Source organism: Podarcis filfolensis (genome assembly GCF_964270895.1).
Source record: "Podarcis filfolensis genome assembly, chromosome: 5".
In the NCBI taxonomy this organism is placed as follows: domain Eukaryota; kingdom Metazoa; phylum Chordata; class Lepidosauria; order Squamata; family Lacertidae; genus Podarcis; species Podarcis filfolensis.
This window is the reverse complement of record NC_139608.1, coordinates 96,188,817-96,208,595: the sequence shown is the minus strand read 5'-3', so window position 1 is coordinate 96,208,595 and position 19,779 is coordinate 96,188,817. Positions and strand designations below refer to the sequence as shown.

The 19,779-nt window shown below is 41.3% G+C and overlaps 1 protein-coding gene across 7 annotated transcripts in view; it reads left to right on the top strand.

Annotated features, from left to right (window-relative positions):
- Window positions 1–19,779, top strand: part of SCUBE1 (signal peptide, CUB domain and EGF like domain containing 1) — a 178,935-nt gene that overhangs the window by 127,764 nt on the left and 31,392 nt on the right. For all 7 annotated transcript variants that reach the window (XM_083615561.1, XM_083615560.1, XM_083615559.1 and 4 more), the window contains one exon: window positions 12,660–12,782. In XM_083615561.1, coding sequence (XP_083471687.1) covers window positions 12,660–12,782 — 123 coding nt within the window. The remainder of the gene's footprint in view (window positions 1–12,659; window positions 12,783–19,779) is intronic.

The following is a 19,779-nucleotide window of genomic DNA, read 5'->3' as shown; positions in this document are numbered from 1 at the left end:
ATGACCCGGAAGCTGTATGCCGGCCTCCTCGGCCAATAAAGCAACATGAGCGCTGCAACCCCAGAGTCGGTCACGACTGGACCTAATGGTCAGGGGCCCCTTTACCTTTACCTAGGACAGGTTGCGTACCCACCACCTGAGACTTCTCCTGCATGGAAGTCATCACTGCTCTTCCCTTTTCAAGCACCTCCTGGTTCTAGGAGACAGTGGGGCAAGGGAGGGTGGGGAATCTACTGACCTGTCCCTTGCCTAAACCATCCGTTCTTCGTGCTCCACATCCTGCCCTGACTCTCCCTCCTTCCCTGGCCCCTGGCTTGCAAGTGCCCCATAAATCACTGGTCCCCTCTCCTGGGTCACTTCCCCGGTCAACTGCCTTCACCACAAACTTTTTGGAGCCCTTCCGGTCCCTGATATCAGTGTACCAGCTGGAAATATGCAAAAGCCACTTGTTAAAATGAACAGCAGTTCTGGGGGTACCTGTACCGTCTGCAAGATTTAAACCATTGTGATATGGGAAAGAGACATTTTACAATTTTATAGTGTGCCTTTTACAATTATATTTTTGGATACAATAAGAAAAAACCTAATAATATTTTGAAAACTAGATATGACAGCTCAGTATTTTTGCACCTTTTTCTAGCAGTTACATCATGTGGTTATCATGCCATAAATACAGTGGTATTCTCTTTAGTTTCATAGCACCAAACTAGCAAATTTTTTAAAAGCAGAATTTCTCAAAATTTAAGAGGCAAACTTTTCACACCTGTGCAACATCAACATTTTATATCTAATCTCTGTATGAGATGCACTTTGCATTCACTCCTTTTGTCTTGTATAAATCTAATAACATCTAACAATGATGTAAGATATAATAGATGTTTGTTTTACAAGGTGACTGATCTTTTGGCAGCCTTGAAGGCCTTTTAAAAAATTGATTAGCTGGTGGATAATGTTCAGAGTGGATATGCCCAGAGGGAAATAGTTGACACCCAAATCCATGTGTGACAGATTACCATTTGTATTTCAAAGTAGACTTATATGGGAGAAGGGAGAAAGTGTCATGACAGAAATTTGTTCAAACCTGCCTCAGCCTTTCTGTGCTCAGATAGCATTTGCACACAGATGAGTGCTTTGCAGGAATCATTTTATGTTGGATACAGACTGGGAAACTTTATTTAGCCTATTTGCAAAGTTTGTTAATTAAGGAAACAGTTTACTTGATTACATGAAAAAAATATCCTGTAAACTTTCTTTGATTTCTTGTTAGGAAAAGATTTCAAGAAAAAAATATATTAAAGAGGAAGCTCAAGTGAACAAAAGGGCACCTTCAGATGCAACAGTGAAAGATGCTACTGCACATAGGCAAACAAAGGGAATCAATGTACTTTAAACTATTGGTCCTTGCTGATCAATCCCACTTGATTCAAAAGCAAGTGTCCATTCCCAACAAATTATTGTGCAAAATTATTTTGGTACCCTTTGCACATGTCTATTATTGTTGTTACTATTAATTTCATTTATGAATCACTTGTTATGAAGCATCCCGAAGCAATTTCACAATACAGTGAAAAGATATATGAAACAATTGCTTGCAATGAAAACAATTTCTTACACACACACAAAATTCAAATCCAATACAGATACCGATTTTGATTTTTAAAAAATCTCCGCTTAAAGGGGTTGTTGAAAGTGGAAAATCTTCATGGTGCTGAAAAGACAGTAGAAATGGTGCTTGTCTGATATATAGTGGGGAAAGTCACCTTGTCCCAAGCAGTGTAGAGCTTTCTACACCAGAATCTTGAACTTGGCGCAGAGGCCAAGCTTTAGATTTATTGCCATGTCTCTGAATGAAGGAAGTTCTAAGTTTTACAGCGATTTTATCCACTGAGTGCTTTTTTGTAATCTTTGTGTCCGCTACTTAGAAACTTTGACAATTAAACAGTATAGAAATAATAAGACTTTCTACCTGTATCACTTAAGACTCCAGCTGAAGTCACTGATTCTGGGGAGCCTGAGCTGGAACTCCCACTTTACTGGTTAAGCAAGCCATGGCCCAACACACATTAAGCACAATTTATGATGGAATTCGAAGGCAGAATGAACTACAAATCCTCAATATCTACATCAGTGGTGTAATATGGCCAGTTTCTCGCCTCCCTACATCCCCATATTACGGGTAATTTGACACAGATTATTGTTGTCATTTTGTATTCTTGAGATCCCTTAGGGTGGTAACTTAAAACAAGCCATGGGGTTGTGTAGCACTCTTTGTGCCTCCCTCATTAGTTGGCATGCTCTGCTGTTTGGCATTACGGTGTGTAGTGCCTGCAAATTGACATTCTCAGTTGGAGGATACGGGAAAATTTAGCATTTGCACAAGGGACGCTTTCACAAGATCATCATAAGAAAATATTGAAGAAAAGGTTACCTAATAGAGAGATTTCTACCTTAAGAATGGCTATATGAATAGATCCTGTGTTAGAGGATTGAATATTTCTTTTTTTCTTTCTTCTCAATGCTGTTCCTTGAGTTGAGGAAGTTTACTGTGACAAAATTTGGAAATACCTGACTAAAACGGCTTGGGGAATCTGGGTTCAGAGCCTAACTAATGCATTCTGCTTCTAAAAAATCTTATGTGATGCATTTCACGCTTCTAATCTGAACAAAAATCTGAATTAAAAAACCATGCAGATTATTCCACATTCTTTTAAAGGCGCAGGCACCTTTTAAATTTTAGCAGGTTTTTAATGTGCGCTCATACTAATAACTTATTTAGATTTTGCGGTGTGGGGAGGAAACAGAAGGTTGGTACAGTAGCAAACCAAGCTGTAAGAAAGACAGAAAATAAATGCATTCATGCTGATTTGTGACCCAGACTAGGTGAGTAAGAACGGCTGGATCTTTGCAGGGGTGTGTGTGTCAGAGTGGAGAGATTTTCTTAGAGGAAATGTTTCTGTTCACAGTCGCTGCTAGCCAGCCATGACATCCTCCAAGATACAGGGAATCCCCCATTTACACACATTCAGCACGTGCACAACTGCACACATGTGCATCACACCGAACCGAGAAGTGACACAAAAATGTCACAAAAGGGAGTGAGTGTTTGCGGGCTTTTTCAATGGTGTTGCGAAAATATGCAATTTCACTTAAATGTGTGGTGCCTTGGAATGTAACCTCCACAGTAAATGTAATATTTTAGGAGCTCAGCCTGGGCATTCCACTTTCCCCACCCCAATTTTCTGTGTTGTTGTTTTTTCTAGTTGTCTCTCACTATTTTACGACTGTGAGCAATTCTCAGTGAACTTTCTTCTCCAGAGGAGGAAACTTTGGTTTTGCCATTTCTGCCAGTAATCATATTTTGAGCTCACTGTTTGTGGGTGTCATCCCTGAGTTATACTGAAATGATGGGGGGTGCTCCACACTGCATGGGAATTTTTAGAAGCCAAAAAAAATATTGTGGTTTTAAAGTAGATATTGTAATTTGTGAGTTTGGACCCATCATGCCAAAAATTGGGTGAAGTCATGGCAACGTCATATTTCGGTCTGCCATCTTGATTCAGTATGGCTCCTGGAATCCTAATGGTGTTGCAGTCTGCTTCCCACCCCCACCTCAGGAACCCTTGTGCCAGAGTTGGCAGTAATATCTTAGACAGCCAAACCCGCGCCAACAAAACAGTCACAGTTTTGCCAAACCTATGCCAAAGTCATGCTTCAGTCTGCCATTGATTAAATATGGCGTCCAAATGTTGACACAGAGCACCACCCTCACCTTGGGAATCTGCCATGTCTAGCGACGATATCTTGGGAGGTCCTTGGATGTATAGAGAACAGATAGACAGACAGATCGCTTTCAAAAATCTATACTAGATGTAGCAGGACCTTTCCTGTGGAAGAAAAGAATGTAGCCTTCTGAAAAGGAAAAAAAATATTCATTAGAGAGAACCTTGGATGAAGCAGTAGCATCACTTACACAGCCACTGGCAGGTTTTGAGGCAAGAAGCAAGTGGAATGATGGAAAGCAGGAGCATGAGAAAATGCAGTCAGCTAGGTTATTTCTCTTGCTTCCTTTATTCTTCCCCACCCACCTCCAAAAGCAATGGCAAAAGCCACAATATGCTTCTGTAGAGGAGGTGTGTAAAATAATGTTGTTATTGTTAATCCCACTTATCCATCATCAGTAAATGGTGTGATGCTTTAATGGTGTGATGCTTCTGTAATAATTTGAGATGAATCTTGCAAACTGTTGCTTTTTCCAGTTTCAGGGCTTCACAACGTAACTCTGCCTAACTTGTAGCAGCCATGCCTGGCTTCCAGTTTAGTCTCTGATGCAAGGAATACCTCTCAATCCCCTTTGATTAGACACCTCCACTGCTCTCACCAAACTGTGAAACAGACAATTGGCCCTTTAACCATACACAATCCCACATAAACTGCAACAGAGGCTTTAATAGAGTTTTCTCTGCTTGGTCTTTGTGGAGCCAAACTAAGGAGTAAGGTTTAGCACTCCTCAGCTGCATGCCCCCCCCACCGCTTTCTGTGTGATGGGACAGACGCTGCCACCATTGGTTATCACTCCTGTACTGACAAATCGCTCTTTAACCCCCAGCTCCATGGCACAGTGCTTTGGTACAACCCTTCTCTTATGTAGTTGCATGTGGCTTGTTGAGAATCACTCCCCTTTCAGCTGCTTTTACCCCCATAGAGGAAAATGTGTGAGTTGTGATATCTTGTCCTGAGAGGTAGTAAAAACAGCTTAGAGTGATTTTCCACGGGGAAAGGTTAAATAAGCCCCTATTGTACCCCTGGCAAATCACCGTTTCTGTGACTCCATGTTATAAAAACAAAACATTTCCCTCAAAAAAATATTGTGGAAGTACATGTAAAATTTATTTCTATCCTTAGTTGCCAGGGCTGTAAATTAAGTGTGCATTTATTCGAACAAAAGACTGAAAAGGCACCACTTTAATGTGAGTAGTGATCCTGAAAAATCCATAATGTATGATGTCTTCCTTACCATTTCTTTGCAGACTTGGAACACTTTATAGGACTTGTGCATGAATTTGCATGCACACCCATATACACCAAGCACACATACACAAGTCTGATGCAAACCAGGTCCTCCCAGACATTTGAGAACCCATGTCATCAATTACACTGAGCAAATCTTCCTGGCATGGCATTAAAACGAAAAAAAAGAACTGTCGCTTCCTTCTTGTCAATGTGCAGCCATGCAACTTATCTTAAGACACCTAGGTTTTATGTTCGCCTGTTTAAAGCTTCTGAAACAATAGAGTATTATCTGAGGCATAAGCCAGCCCTGCATTTCAGAACCCCCCTTTTTTTTTTTGCCGCCAGCATTCCTCTAACTTTGCAATGCACACATTTTCAAAGCATTGTTATGCATACAACAAAATGTTTTCCTAAAGTTAATGTATGTCTAACTTGTTCACCTTCCCCTGTTAAACTTCCCTATCCTTCTTGCTATCAGCCTGTTGTCTTTGTCTCCTCATCACCCTCATCTTAAGAGCTTTATGATTTATGATTATTTACATGGCATTATTTACTTATGTACGCTTGTCAGGCAATAACAATATTCTTGTAACTTCATATAGTCACAAGGGGAACAAAATGATCTCAGCTCGTATATATGAATGAAATAAGGGACTGGTTCACACATTCATGTGACTCACACTTCCATGAATACTTGAAATGAAAGCTTTAGTTCTGGTGTGTCATCTGTGAAGGGCCATTCACACACAAGTAATCTGTTTTTGTAATCCAATGATGAATATGTGTTTGTGAACAAGACCTAAGAACTGGTTTTCTGCCTTTTGCCATTATGAGAATTTATGGCTGTAGGGGCAGGTATATGTTGAAAACAATGACTTAGTAAACTTTATATTTTGACTATGATAAAACTGGATTCCAAACTACACAAAGATAAATGAGGTCCAGATTCTTTCATGCTGTGGGATCATTCATTTTCGCATGTCTCATAACAAGACTTTTATTTATAGCTATGGAAAGAAAAATAATGGGGGCCATTGACTTGGTTAGAGGTGATACACTTGGATCCTGTTCCTTTTCAAGTGAAATGCAGCAACAGTCTGCCCTCCATAGAGTGAAATAATTTTTACATGCCTTGTCAGTCTCGCTACAGCCATGGAAAGAAATACGTGCAAACTGAGACGTAGTGTTATTTATATTGCTCAGAATGTTTTTGCAGTTAACAACTTCCACCTCCCCCCTGTTCTAAAGGCCTTAGTTTCACATAGCCCCATTTACAATTTTGATCCAAGCCTTTTCAGTTGCTGTCTAATTAGTAATTCCTTTCATGGAACATTGTCAGTTTATACCAACGAATATCATAAAATCGTAAATTGGTAGAGTTGGAAGGGACCATCTAGTTCAATCCCTTGCAAAGCAGGAATCTCAACTAAAGTATCCATGACAAATGGCCATCCAACCTGTTTTTTAAAAAAACCTCCAAGGAAGGAGAGTCTACCACCTCCCAAGGGAATCCATTCCACTGTCAGACAGCTCTTACTTTCAGAAGCGTCACGGTCCGGTTTACGGGCGGTTGAAGTCCTGGCCGAGGACGTTGGGACCGGGGGCAAGATGGCAGGGTGGGAGCAGAAACAGGAGTCCAGAAGCCAGGAGTCAGGAAGCCAAGGGTCCGAGGGTCAGGAAAACAGGAGTCAAGGAGCCAAACACAGCAAGGCAGGAAGCGTGTTGCTGTGACAAGGAGCCAAAGGGAAATGCTGACTTTATACATGACACCAGTCAAGCTTGCAAAAATGTATCATTTGCCCGATAATAAATGTTGGAAATGTAAAGAAAATGAAGGTACATTCTTTCACCTTTGGTGGACGTGCCCAAGGATTAAGGCTTTCTGGGAGATGATCTATAATGAAATGAAAAAGGTATTTAAATATACCTTTATGAAGAAACCAGAGGCCTTTCTCCTGGGCATAGTCGGCCAATTGGTGCCAAAGAAGGATAGAACTTTCTTTATGTATGCAACAACAGCAGCAAGAATACTTATTGCAAAGTATTGGAAGACACAAGATCTACCCACTCTGGAAGAATGGCAGATGAAGGTGATGGATTATATGGAATTGGCGGAAATGACTGGCAGAATCCGAGACCTGGGAGAAGAGTTGGTGGAAGAAGACTGGAAGAAATTTAAAGACTACCTTCAGAAACACTGTAAAATTACTGAATGTTAAAATGATGTTGGACTGAAAATAAGTGGCATTAGCAACAAAGTTAATAAGAATATGCAAAAATGAATTGATAAATGGATGAAAATATAGAGTTATAATATGTTAAGATATAGAGTTAAGATAAACGAAAGAAGGTAAGGATTTGCTGATTTGATTATTTAAATGGGAATACAAAAAGGGGAGGTGTGAGGAGGTCAAGGAAACAAGCTAATGAGTTTAAAGTTACTAAAAACGGATTTGTTTTTTAATTCTTTTTTATCTATTTGTTTTTTGTATTTTGTATTTTTATTCCTCTTTTTTCTCTTTTATGTATTTTTCTATGTTTTCTTTTTTGTATCTTTTTCTTTCTACGTGACTTTTTTCTATTTTGTAAACTTATGTTTTTGTAAAATCACAATAAATATCTTTAAAAAAAAAACACAAAGGGAAATGCTGACTTTATATCCCTTCCTGGCTCTTGCCACCAGGTGCTGTGAGTTACCAGTCAGCCTCACCTGTGCGGCTGCACCTTGCCTCTTCAGAACAAACTTAGGAAAGCCCCAGTCCTGCGAAGCTTTACCGGTCACAGGGCCTGGCTCCTGCATGCACTCCTGACAAGAAGGTTCTGTCTGATGCTTAGTTAGAATCTCATTTCTTGTAACTTGAATCCATTGGTCCAAGTCCTAGCCTTCGGAGGAGGAGAAAACAAGCTTGCTCCATATGACAGCCCTTTAGATGTTTGAAGATGGCTATCATATTTCCTGTCTCCTCTTTACCAGGCTAAACATAACCCAACTCCCTCAACTGTTCCTCATAAGGTTTGGTTTCCAGACCCTTGGTCATCTTGGTTGGCTCCCCCACCCAGTCCAACCCTACAGCCCAATACAAAAGGGGTTTGGATTGCTCTACAGTGGACCAGGGCCAGTCATATCATTAGGCAAAATGAGGCAAATGCCAAAGGACAGGAAGCAGCAGAAAGATGCTGAACAACAGTGTGTGCCCCTTGACCTGTTTCCCATAAATTAGCCTGCTGCCCTCAGGTGCAGTGGAAGGGTGTATCATCAACATGTTATTAGAACAAAAGTCCAAACGTTGTCCCATCCCAGCCAATAAAACCAGATACAGCAGGTGGAAAGGTAAAGGAAGAGTTTATTCTGGCTGCAGTCCAGAGTCCTGTTTTGGATCACTCCAGAAGGAACAAGCCCCAGACAAAGCAGGTCCAAAGCATTTATACTTTGCATATTGTAGCAAACACAGAGACACATGATCTTCTGTGTCACTGTTGGCCAGGAAAGCATGTGATCAAGGCATGCCTGAATCAGGTTCTTCTGCTTGGCTTCAAGACAGGTATTCACTGACCCTTATCTCGAGTTTAGGCTTGCTCAGCATAACTGGGCTTGCAGTTGCAACTGTGGACACGTCTTGCGTAGTCATGGAGACATCTTGCTGTGGGAATGTGTTTCTGCAGACTCAGCACTTAGCAGGCTGAAGTCAGCTGCGCCTAGTTCTTCAGGGTTGTTAGCCTGCTGGGCATGGGATGTGGCCAAAGTTCTCAACAAGCCAAGCAGAAAAAGCCTGCCCTGTGATCCGGGCCACTTGTCCTGAGATTTTATCCTACCCCTTGAAACTCAGAACAGGTTAAAACCTTAACCTTAAAAGGGTAAACCTGCAGGTGCAAATGAACATTCAGATACACATTTGCTTATGCACATGGAATCAACTGCTCCAAAACTACATCAATCTACCCCATTGGATTTTTGACAAGAGTGTTTCATTTGTAAAATTGTGTATCAATGCATGAGGACTTTGCCAGCACACAAATGACCATGACCAGGAACTGACCTTTTTACTGTTTTTCATTTTTGCCTTATTACATGTATTATCCATTTGATTACCCATGGTGGGACTACACAGGACTGTAAAAAAAGATGCAGCAGAATCCATCCCTTCATAATTAAAAATTGAATTCAGTCCAGTTACAGATAAGTCTCCCTAGCCATTTGCCTTATGATTTTGGAGACATCTAAAATGTCACATTATTCTATGGGCTATGGACTTTGCCAGACCCGATTAATGTAGCCACAGTAGTACATGCTCTGGTGACTTCTAATTTAGACCTGCAGCATGCTGTTTGTGGAACCACCCTTGAAGATAGTTTGGAAGCTATTGCTAGTGCAGAACATGGCAGCCAGATTAGTGACTGGCACTGCAAATTTGGATCATGTGGCACCAGTCCTGAAGGCTCTGCTCTGGCTGCCATGTTCTACTGGGCCCAATTTAAGGTGTTGTTCTTACTGTGTAAAGGGGCACCCCTCCCATTATCTGCTGACTTGTGCTTTTAGATCCATGGGAGAGACCCTGCTTATAATTCCATCAATAACGATAATTCATAGTGTGACAGCTCAGAAGGAGGATTTCTCTGTTAGGTGCAAAACTCATTCCCTTTGGAGACATAGTTGTCCCACTCATTAATTAATTTTCGGCGTCAGCTTAAGACATAACTTTTGCTTCAGGCATTTGGGGAAGGCTGAAGTGAAAATTGGTCTCTTCTACTGCTGGGTTGCTGTTTTTTTATATTGGTCCTATGGTTTTATGTAATAGTGTATGTTTTATATTTCAGTATATTTGTATTGAATTCTCTTTTGTACTGACTGCCCTGGAACCTTTGGGTGGAAGAGCAGGTTATAAGTGGAATAAATGAATAAATATTTGTGATACTAGGTTTTCTTGTTTTCATTTATTTGTTTTGAAAAATATCCTGACACAGAAGTCATTTGGACCTTCAGAACAGCTCACCACACAAGTTTAAAGCAGCTGTGATACAAAAAAATGTGACTACAACATGCAAGACACAGAAAAGTAGCTAAAACCCAGGAAAGAAATCCAGGACAGTGGTACTGTAAGAGGTCAATTTGCAAAACAGTCAAATAAAAATACACATGTCACCAAACATATATTAAAACAGTACTAACACCTTATCAAACAAATTGCAATCCCAAGCAAATAATTAGACAGGTAAGGCCATCTAAAATCAGGTCAGTCAGCATCTTCTCGAAAAATGATGCCTATTGTAAGGTCCATAGCAGAGCAGCCCTGTCTAGGGAGCAGATTACAAAGTGTGTGTCACCAATGATGAAGGGAATTCCCCTTTTGCAAGGCAGCCTGACCTCAACCAATCTTCTGATAACACCAAGGTTGCTGCTTCAATCCCTGGCTGGGACAGCTACAAATTCCTGCATTGCAGGGGGCTGGACTAAATGATCCTCAACATCCCTTCCAACTCTACAATTCTATGATTCTGTGAAGCCTAACTTCAACCAAAGCTGCTACAGCAGATCACCAGTTGTTTACTTCGTTGTGCAGAGGAGCCCATAAAGGAGAAGGTGATATCTATGTTTACATAGGTTTACAGTGGCATAGACCAATAAAGGAGGGCAAAATTCAGATACTTTGGTGGTTTGGACAACACAAGTTTTCTTTTTTATAATATTTTTAAAATTTTGTTAAAACTTTTTGTTTTACTAATGTCTAAACAATTATCTGCCAGAAATATTGAACTGCTCATATTTGCAATTATAAATGCTGAACTAGACTGTTTATAATGCAGTATAACTGGAATTGTGTGCTTTCAACTATGGCCCATCCTTTTGCTAAACATTTTGAAACTGATGCAATCTCCTCCAAATCTTCCTGGATATTTTCTAATTTCAAAAGTGACACCAAAAAGAAGTGTTGTGTGACTAGATTGCATGCATGTTGAGCTAGTGTAGCTGTGGCAAACATAGTCGCTTTGGAACTTCATGCTTTGATCTTATTTTGCAAATAGTTCTCTTTATAGACAATGCCTGTTTGCAATCTAGGCTCTGTATAAACATTTCTTGCACCTTATTTCCTTCATATGATAAGAAAAAACACCTCTGTTTCCAGCTGTAAAAGGGAGATCAGAAGAATTGCACAAATATTAATATGTTGTTGGCATCATAGCACTGAGAGGGCAACCACCAGTTGCTGAATGCTGTCAGAAAAGGAGTTTCTTATAGGTTACTGAAATGTATGTGGAAGGCTGTCTCTTTTATTTGACTACGGCTATGATGAAGCATTTTATAAAGCCAAGAGCAAATAAAACCTATACTATTCTTTTCTCATTTTATGTGTTTTAAAAGATCGGAATAGTGATTGCAGTGCCTATCAGTGTATGTGGTACGTTGCGTAGAATAAGACAGGTCACTGCCCTATGAAGCTTCCAGTCTAAAGTTTGACACAGAGGAAACATCAAATTAGGGGGAAGAAGAGAGAATTATATACTATTGTTCTATTATATGTGCTATTATATGTTGCAAGTTTAGTTGCAGTTCCTAAGGTTTGTGCCAAAGGCTTCTTGGAAAAAGTAGACTGGTTGGGGGGAAGAAGCAAAAGTGTTGATAGCGTCATGGAGGTGTTCTAGGAAGCAGTTCTAGGAATACAGGGGAGAAAGGGTGGTGTCTTTGCAGAAGCAGGAGAACTTTGGATGGCTGGGGATGGTAGAACTGGTCAAGGTTTAGGGTTATATAGGGATATAAGAGAAGAGAGACGAAGGCTGCAAGGCTACAGAGGATTTTGAAGATAAGAACAATGGTATGGTGTTACATAGGAAGCCAGTATAAGCATATTAAAAGGGATGCAATTTGATCATGGAGATGGGATTAGTGAAAGGATTGAGCAGAAGAGTGCTAAATAGATTTGAGGGGATCAAGGTGAGGCAGTAGGACGACCCAAGAGGAGAAGAGTGCAGTAATCTAGGGAAGAGAGAACTATGGAAGGAACCAGTGGTTTTTGCTGGCAAGACAGAGGGTAAGGGATGTATTTTTGCAATATTGACTTGGGAAAGGACTGGGGGTGGAGAGTGGATAAAGGGAAGGCCAAACACCAGTTGAGCAAAGTGGATGGTGACAACTGTTAAAAAATTAAGAGAGTAGAGGGTGTGGAGACAGAAAGCAGAGGTGTGGTCTTGGGTATATTGAGATTGAAATGACAATGAAGACTGAGGCCTCCAAGTTAAGTTTGTTCAAGTAGAGAGAAAGATAAAGAAAAGTAATTATACTATTTTAATTTTTTTAAATCATTGTGGAACATTTGGCAGGCACTGAATTTATGAACTTACAGGGTGGAATATGATTGCTGAACAGCAATTCAGTTTTTCTACAGCTGTTTTCCTCAATATTTCCCCCCTCATTTTGCCATAGTTATGTTGATGAAGAAGTTCACACAACTAATTTCATAGCCAGTTAATATTCTTTAAAACTTTTCCCCTCCTTCATCCTAGTAGCATTGTGGGCAAGTATAGTGCCAGTGATAATCTAAGTTCAGATTTTTGTGGGAACAGGCAAAATAATACTTTTCTACCTCCCCCACCCCCCAGGAAGAAGGTATATTACTGATTTTTGGTTCAATTTCTTTCTCTCTTGTTTCTAACAGATATAGATGAATGTCTGGTAAACAATGGTGGCTGTGACCACTTCTGCCGAAACACTGTGGGCAGCTTTGAGTGCAGCTGCCAGAAGGGATATAAGCTACTAACAGATGAACGAACCTGCCAAGGTAATTCTCCATTTATCAAAGCTTGTTTACTTTTGTTTATTTTTAAATTAGTAATGTGATAAGCTTAAATCATTCAGTGCTAGAAATACAAGCCCATAAGATTTATATTTAGCATAGAGGCAGAGATATTTCGTAGAGAAATTGCTATAATTATTCTCAAAATATATGTAACATTCAGATAGGATGTTAAACCCAACTCCAGTTGAGGGAAAGAAAAAGGTGATTTACAGGTAGAACCAGCAAAATGTTCCAGTTGTTTAAAGCAGCAAGAACGCCAGAACTGAAAGTCTTGAGTGTGTTCAGTGAATATCACCTAACTAGCTCTAGCCTATTGGATCTCCTTCCTTTAAACAGAACTAGGTCTTGATGTAGAGACCCATAGGGTTTAAGACCCATAGGGAAATTATGTGCTCTCAATAAGCAAATGTCTGTATATGTTTCAAATTTGGGAAGTGAGACATGGGTGCTTAGTTTGCTGAGATACCACTGAGCAACCTCTTGACCGGATTCTCACCTTTTAGGTTTTCATTTTCATCTGGCATTCTTGGATAAGGTTTGCAAATCTTGCTGTGCAGTTCTTGATCCATGCTGACACCAAGGGTTTTGGTAGTATCTTAGCAAAGCTAATTGTAAAATACAACCCATTTATTTATTATTACATTTATATCCCACCTTTCCTTCAAGGAGTTCAAGGTGGCTCTCAGGTGACTCCCCACATAGGTGAGAGTTACATTCTGAGGTCCCATGCAACTCGATGTGCGTATGAGGGGGGAAGCCTTGCATGGTTCTCCCACTCCTCATTTCATCTCTACAACAACCCTGTGTAGGGTTGAAAGATAGTGACTAGTCCTAGGTCACCCTTGGAGCTTCATGGTCAAGAAAGGTATTAGAACCTAGATCTCACAGGTCCTAATCCATCACTCTGCACAAGAATGACTTATGAGATCCTGTGAACTGAGCTCAGGATGTATTTACTGGATACCACCAAGCTATTTTCATATGAGTTGGGGCTTTAGAAATACTCTTATAAATAAAGAAATGAGTGGCCCCGTGTGAGAGAGTAAAAGCCCAGCCAAGAAGCAGTTTGACCTAGCAAAACAAACCCTGTACGAAGCATAGATCTGAAAGCCCATACACTTAAATAATCACTCCCAAAAGTTGCAGACTATTCATCTGCAGAGTGAGCTGTACAGTACATGATTTTCCTGTACAGAACTTTGAGATGGAACTTCAAGAAATCTTGTAGAAAACCTTGTTTCCACCCCAAATTTAATCTCACTTTGGTCTGTTTCTATGCTTCAGTTGACATGAGATGATTTTCACAGCCATTGCTAGAACAAGGTGCACAGGTTCATTTGATATGGAAAAGTTGTTTCAAAGTTATATGCTGTTTGAACATCCCACAAAGGGAAATTTATATTTCAGAGAGCAAAGAAGGAAATGTGAAGAGAAAAATGTGCTTGTTGTGTGTCCTTTAGGGGGTTAATTTCAAAGCATCAAGAACACAGCCACTGTTTTACTTTTTTCTGATTATTGCAGTAACTATAGAAGGCTTTTATTTAATGAATGCATCTGAACACTTTGAATATTTGCAGACTGTGTGAAGTGTTAAATGGGGAGGGGGTATTTTGAAGCATTGAACAATTCCTCCTTTCCCCATTCTTTATAGAATGTGTGGGAAAGACCTTAGAAAATAAAAAGAAAGCAAGCTGAGCATAGGCTGGCACAGACAGCACCACCTGAGTGGGCAGAAACAGCACTGGGGATTTAGTTTGACAGATAAGAGCAAGTTGGGAGGCTTGGCAGTTGTAAGAATAATGTCAGCCTTGATGTTGCACAATAAGGTGACAGAGTCTTCAGTTCAGGGTAATAGGACACGATGTTTAAGCCAGACACCATCTCTCAGCCTAACCTAATTTACAGGGTTGTTTATGAGGATAAAGGAGTTAAGGTGGGGGAACGCGGATTTTTTAAAAACATGAGGAAAGAGAACGTGATGTAAGAAAATGTGATGAAAGAGAGAAAGACAGTGACTTCGGTAAAAAAAATTATACTTGAGGAGCCATTATATGAAAAAGCACCCGCATGGGAAATAATATTTACCTGAAATATTGTCAGTCAAAAAAATTACATGTTTTGAAGACTTGCCACGTGACTTGTCTAAGAATAGCAGAGAGTAGCTGAACCGCTGAGACCATCGCCCTGAGGCTTCAAATGGGAGCCTGACAGGAAGCACAAATACCACAGCCAGAGGCTCACAGCATCTCTCTTTTGTTCAGCTGGGGGAGCCTCAACATTTAACAACAGAAGCCACAAAAAGCTGCAGAAAATGCAGACATATTGGTTTGTAGTGGTACAGCATAGAAATGAATTGCAAGTATTTTCCTGTTTCATGCCTGAGGTACTTCGGGCTTCCAGACCAATAGCAGCTATATTGTTAATAGCACCTGACTCACAAAAACAGGTGGTTTCTTGGATAATTTAGCTCCTGTCTGGTGTTTTTAAAGGTAATTGGTGAATTCAAGCAGTCAACATGACTGCTGCTGCTGCTGCTGAATGACAGAAGGCTAATGGAGATCAAGGAATCAACAAAGTGTGAATCACCTGTATTTTGTTTCTTTCCTTACTGACATAATGTCATTGGTGTCTCTTGTTTTAAATGGAAGGAACAAGAGTGGTTTGAGGTTACTGGCCATGTCAGTTTATAAATCTCCTGCAGGCCTCCCCCTGTGTTAACTCGTGGCCAAGACATTTTTAAAGTGCTGTGGAGAGACTTGTGGCAGGTTATTTTTGGTGTTTTAATCCTCCCACAGTCTGTTTCAGAAACATTTAATTACATATTTGTTGAGAGATGAGGTAGCTGTTGATATTGTTTATGTATTTTTGCATCTGTTTTTATCCAGTTCACAGCTTCTGTTTATTTTAATTCTGCTTTATTTGGCAGCTAAAGAATTGCTTAAATTTGTGGAACTCTGATTTACATGTTCAGGAAAAGTAGGTGGCACAGCTCACTTGAGATTCTTCCGCTTCAGAATGCAGGCAAAGGGCTATTCAGGCAGTCAGATATAGGCTGCAAATGTATGGAAAGACACAGAGCCTGTGCAAAGAAAACTAACATGTCAGAGAGCAGGATTTCAGAAAAATCTTCTCCTTTAAAATGTTTAGGTTTTTTAGAAAAATCAAAATGAAAGGCCACCTAAAAAATATTTAAAGGTTTTGCAGTCAGCCAAAGCATGAAAAGGAAAAAACAACTGTTAAGTCTCACCTTTTGAATGCATGGGGAGGAAGAATTGGCAACTGAGCTGAAGCAAAGAATAGTCTCCACACCTCAAAACGAAAAGGTTAAGAACATAAGCAGAGCCCTGACTGATCTGGCCAAAGGCCCATCTAGTCCAGCCTCCTGTCCTCACAGGAGACACCCACATGCCCATTTTGGCATTTGCATGGTCTCCAACTGCCCTGAAAATGCTAGGACCTTCATGAAAACCCTTAAGCCACCGTGGCCTCTCACTTTGTCATGCAGAGTCCCAAATTCCCAGTTGCAAGCCTTCCCTCCCCCTCCTTGTAAAAAACCCCCACCCAAATCTTTCCCCACCTTTTCATTCATTTCTTCTTCCATCTCCTGGCCAGGGAAAGAGAGAAGCAGGAACCTACTTCAGGTTCTCATTTGCACAGATTTACCAGCTGCTCAGCAACACTGCACACAATGGGGAGGGTCTGCTCTGCGTCCAAACCTCTTAGGTCCTGGCCCAATTTGTTTGCGTTGCTGCCTCACCTTTCCTTGCCAGTTTCATTTGGGAACCTCAAGTGTCAGTGAGGTGTGTTGCGGGCATTTCCTCTTTGGGTCCTTCTTTGAAAAAGATGCAGAGAGATCTGATCCTGCAGCTTGTGCCTCTAGTCCCGGACTAGATTCCCGGAGTGTAGGGGTATTTGGGGAGATGGGGAGGGGTCTTTCGGAGGAAAAATGCCTCCCTCCAAAGCCCTTTCCTGCCTGGATTCTCACTTGGATGGGAAAAAGACATTGATTTCTCCCATGAGCTAAATTGGTGGCGCCTTCTGAAATCTGACGAGTCTCCCCATTTTGTGCATTTGGGTGAAGGAAAGTCCCAGAGTGCTGTGGTACCTCGGGTTACAGATGCTTCAGGTTACAGATGCTTCAAGTTACAGACTCTGCAAACCCAGAAATAGTACCTCTGGTTAAGAACTTTGTTTCCAGATGAGATTAGAAATCGCACGGCGGCAGCGAGAGGCCCCATTAGCTAAAGTGGTGCTTCAGGTGAAGAACAGTTTCAGGTTAAGAACGGACCTCCAGAATGAATTAAGTTCTTAACCTAAGGTACCACTGTAGCTAGGGGAGGGGGTGCCTGGAGTGGGGGTGTCTTTGCAGCTGATTCAGCCAGCATTCACCCCAGCAGCAGCATGCTGTAGTTGCTTACACATTCCTAAGTTGCTCAGAAGTTTGAAACACTAAAAAAAGGAAATTTGTATATCTCTGAACCATAGGAGCCAACTCCTAGAGACCAAGGTCCCTTCGCAACACCCCCAATAAAATATTTAAGGGGGCCAGCCTCCCCCCCCCCCCCGGTTGATGGGCATTGTCATTCAAATGCTGTGTGTGTCTGTGCCATGTCATGTCATGTGCTCAACTATGTGGAGTGGCGCCCCCAAGATTGGCACCCCTGCCCTGAATTCAAAAGTGTATATGTCCCTGGACTCCAAAATAAACATTGGGACACCCCATATCATACACCTGTGCAATCACAATAATAATGGTTGTTCAAAGTTACCAGGCTTCTAAGATACTCATAAGTGCATTATGCCATTGCATAGTCTCTCCACACACACACACACACACACACACAGAGAGAGTGGTACCTTGGTTTAAGGACAGCTTAGTTTATGAACAACTTGGATTAAGAATGCTGCAAACCCAGAAGTAGGTGTTTTGGTTTCTGAACTTTGCCTTGGAAGCAGAACAAGTTTTGCTTCCTGTTGAGTGTGTTCCATTTGTAAATTGAGTCCCCACTGCTATGGGAAAGCACGCCTTGGTTTAAGAATGCTTTGGTTTAAGAACGGACTTCCAGAACGGATTCAGTTCGTAAACCAAGGTACCACTGTATATAGTTAATTGCATTTATTGATTTGGGGTTTTCTTTTCCTCTCAGCCTTCCCTAAACACAATATATAAATTCAAATATTTCTGTGCTTAAAAAACTGCAGTTTTGTCCTCTAATAACTTGTACTTGACCAGAATGCAGTGCTGAAGCAGTCATACAGATGCAGAATAGAATGTCCCTATTTTCATTTTGGGAATGTTGGAGGCTCTACATTTGGCAGAATACTGTCTCCAAGAGTGGAGATAGAACACAGCCTTTGCAGCTTGTAGCCATTGATAACCCTATCCTCTGCAAATTTGCTTAATCCTTTTAAAAAACCACCTTGTTTTTTACGTAAAAACCAGAGAGCTAGAGAACCTGGCTCTTTAAAACAGAATATTGTTGTCTCCTTTCACTATTTCACCCAGCTGTAAATGAAACTATTTTGAGACCTTGTTATGCAAAAGGAATGGAGATTGGACGTGGGTTGGGTTATAAACTTGATGTTCAGCAGGAAGATTTACTGAGCTTTCCTCTTTCATTTGTAGATGGAAATGTGGTGAGCAATATTAGGCAGATGCAATCCTCGGAGGCCAAGCAAGAGGCCATCCAGAGGCCACCACAAGGAGGGTTACTCAGGCTATTTTCACATAAAAAGATTTTATCTCCAAACACAAAAAGATTTTAAAATAGCATATTGCCCCAAGCCCACACAAACCCCATGTTTGAACTGGTGTCCTCGTGGTCAGGTTTGAAGTCACTCCTCTAGAGAAGGGTGTGAGGCTGACTTCAAGGTCCACTCTGTCTCCCAGAGAGGGAAGGGAACACCACAAACAGTGGAGTCCAGTCAGGGTTTGGAAAGCCTCTGGAAGGTGGAACACCTACAATTCCTCCATTCGCACTTCATCCCTGCCTCTATGGGCTTCATATTCATGGCAGAAGATACCAAGAGTTCAAGCAGTTTAAAAATACCCAGATTTCCAGTCTCATCACATCCGTTTCAGCTGATATAAGTGTGAAGGGAGATGCTAGCATTCAATATAGTGAATGTTCTGGGGACTCACTAGGCATGCACTGTTATTGCTTTGGGGGGGGAGAGTTCCCAGTACCACCACCACCACTAGGGAGATGATCTTTGGCAACTTTACCTGGCAGGGGAACACTTAAAGGAACTGCTTCTCTGATTGCTATGCAAGAGTGTCGTGCTTATTGTTCAGAGCAAAGTCACAAATAAACCCATTGTCTTGGGGCACGTGCAGACTTCCAGCTAAACTGGGCTTCTCAGTGACACACCAGCTTAGCTCCCAGATGTCCATTGCCCACTCTTCAGGTTCTAATCTTGGCAGGATATGCAAGAGGAAGAAACTGCTGCAGCCTCAAAATAACGAGGAGGAGCAATTTGCAAGAGGGGTGTTCAGAGCAATAGGTCCTTATCTCACCTATTGCTAGCTCTCCTCCTTTTGAAAACCACAACTGAGGTCAGCTTTGAGGTGATGGGGACTATTCTTGGCCCCAGCTCTCAAAACTGTAGATCCAGGGGTGAGGTCAAGTACTACCCTCATACAGTGTTACCAGAGCCTCCTCTTCGTTTTCGCCACAAGGGAAACCATTCACTACTATGGGAGATAGTAAAGAGGTGAAGAGCTGGAGAAGACCTAGGTAAAGGTAAAGGGACCCCTGACCATTAGGTCCAGTCGTGACCGACTCTGGGGTTGCGGCGCTCATCTTGCTTTATTAGCCAAGGGAGCTGGCGTACAGCCTCCGGGTCATGTGGCCAGCATGACTAAGCTGCTTCTGGTGAACCAGAGCAGCGCACGGAAACGCCGTTTACCTTCCTGCCAGAGCGGGATTTATCTACTATTTATCTACTTGCACTTTGACGTGCTTTTGAACTGCTAGGT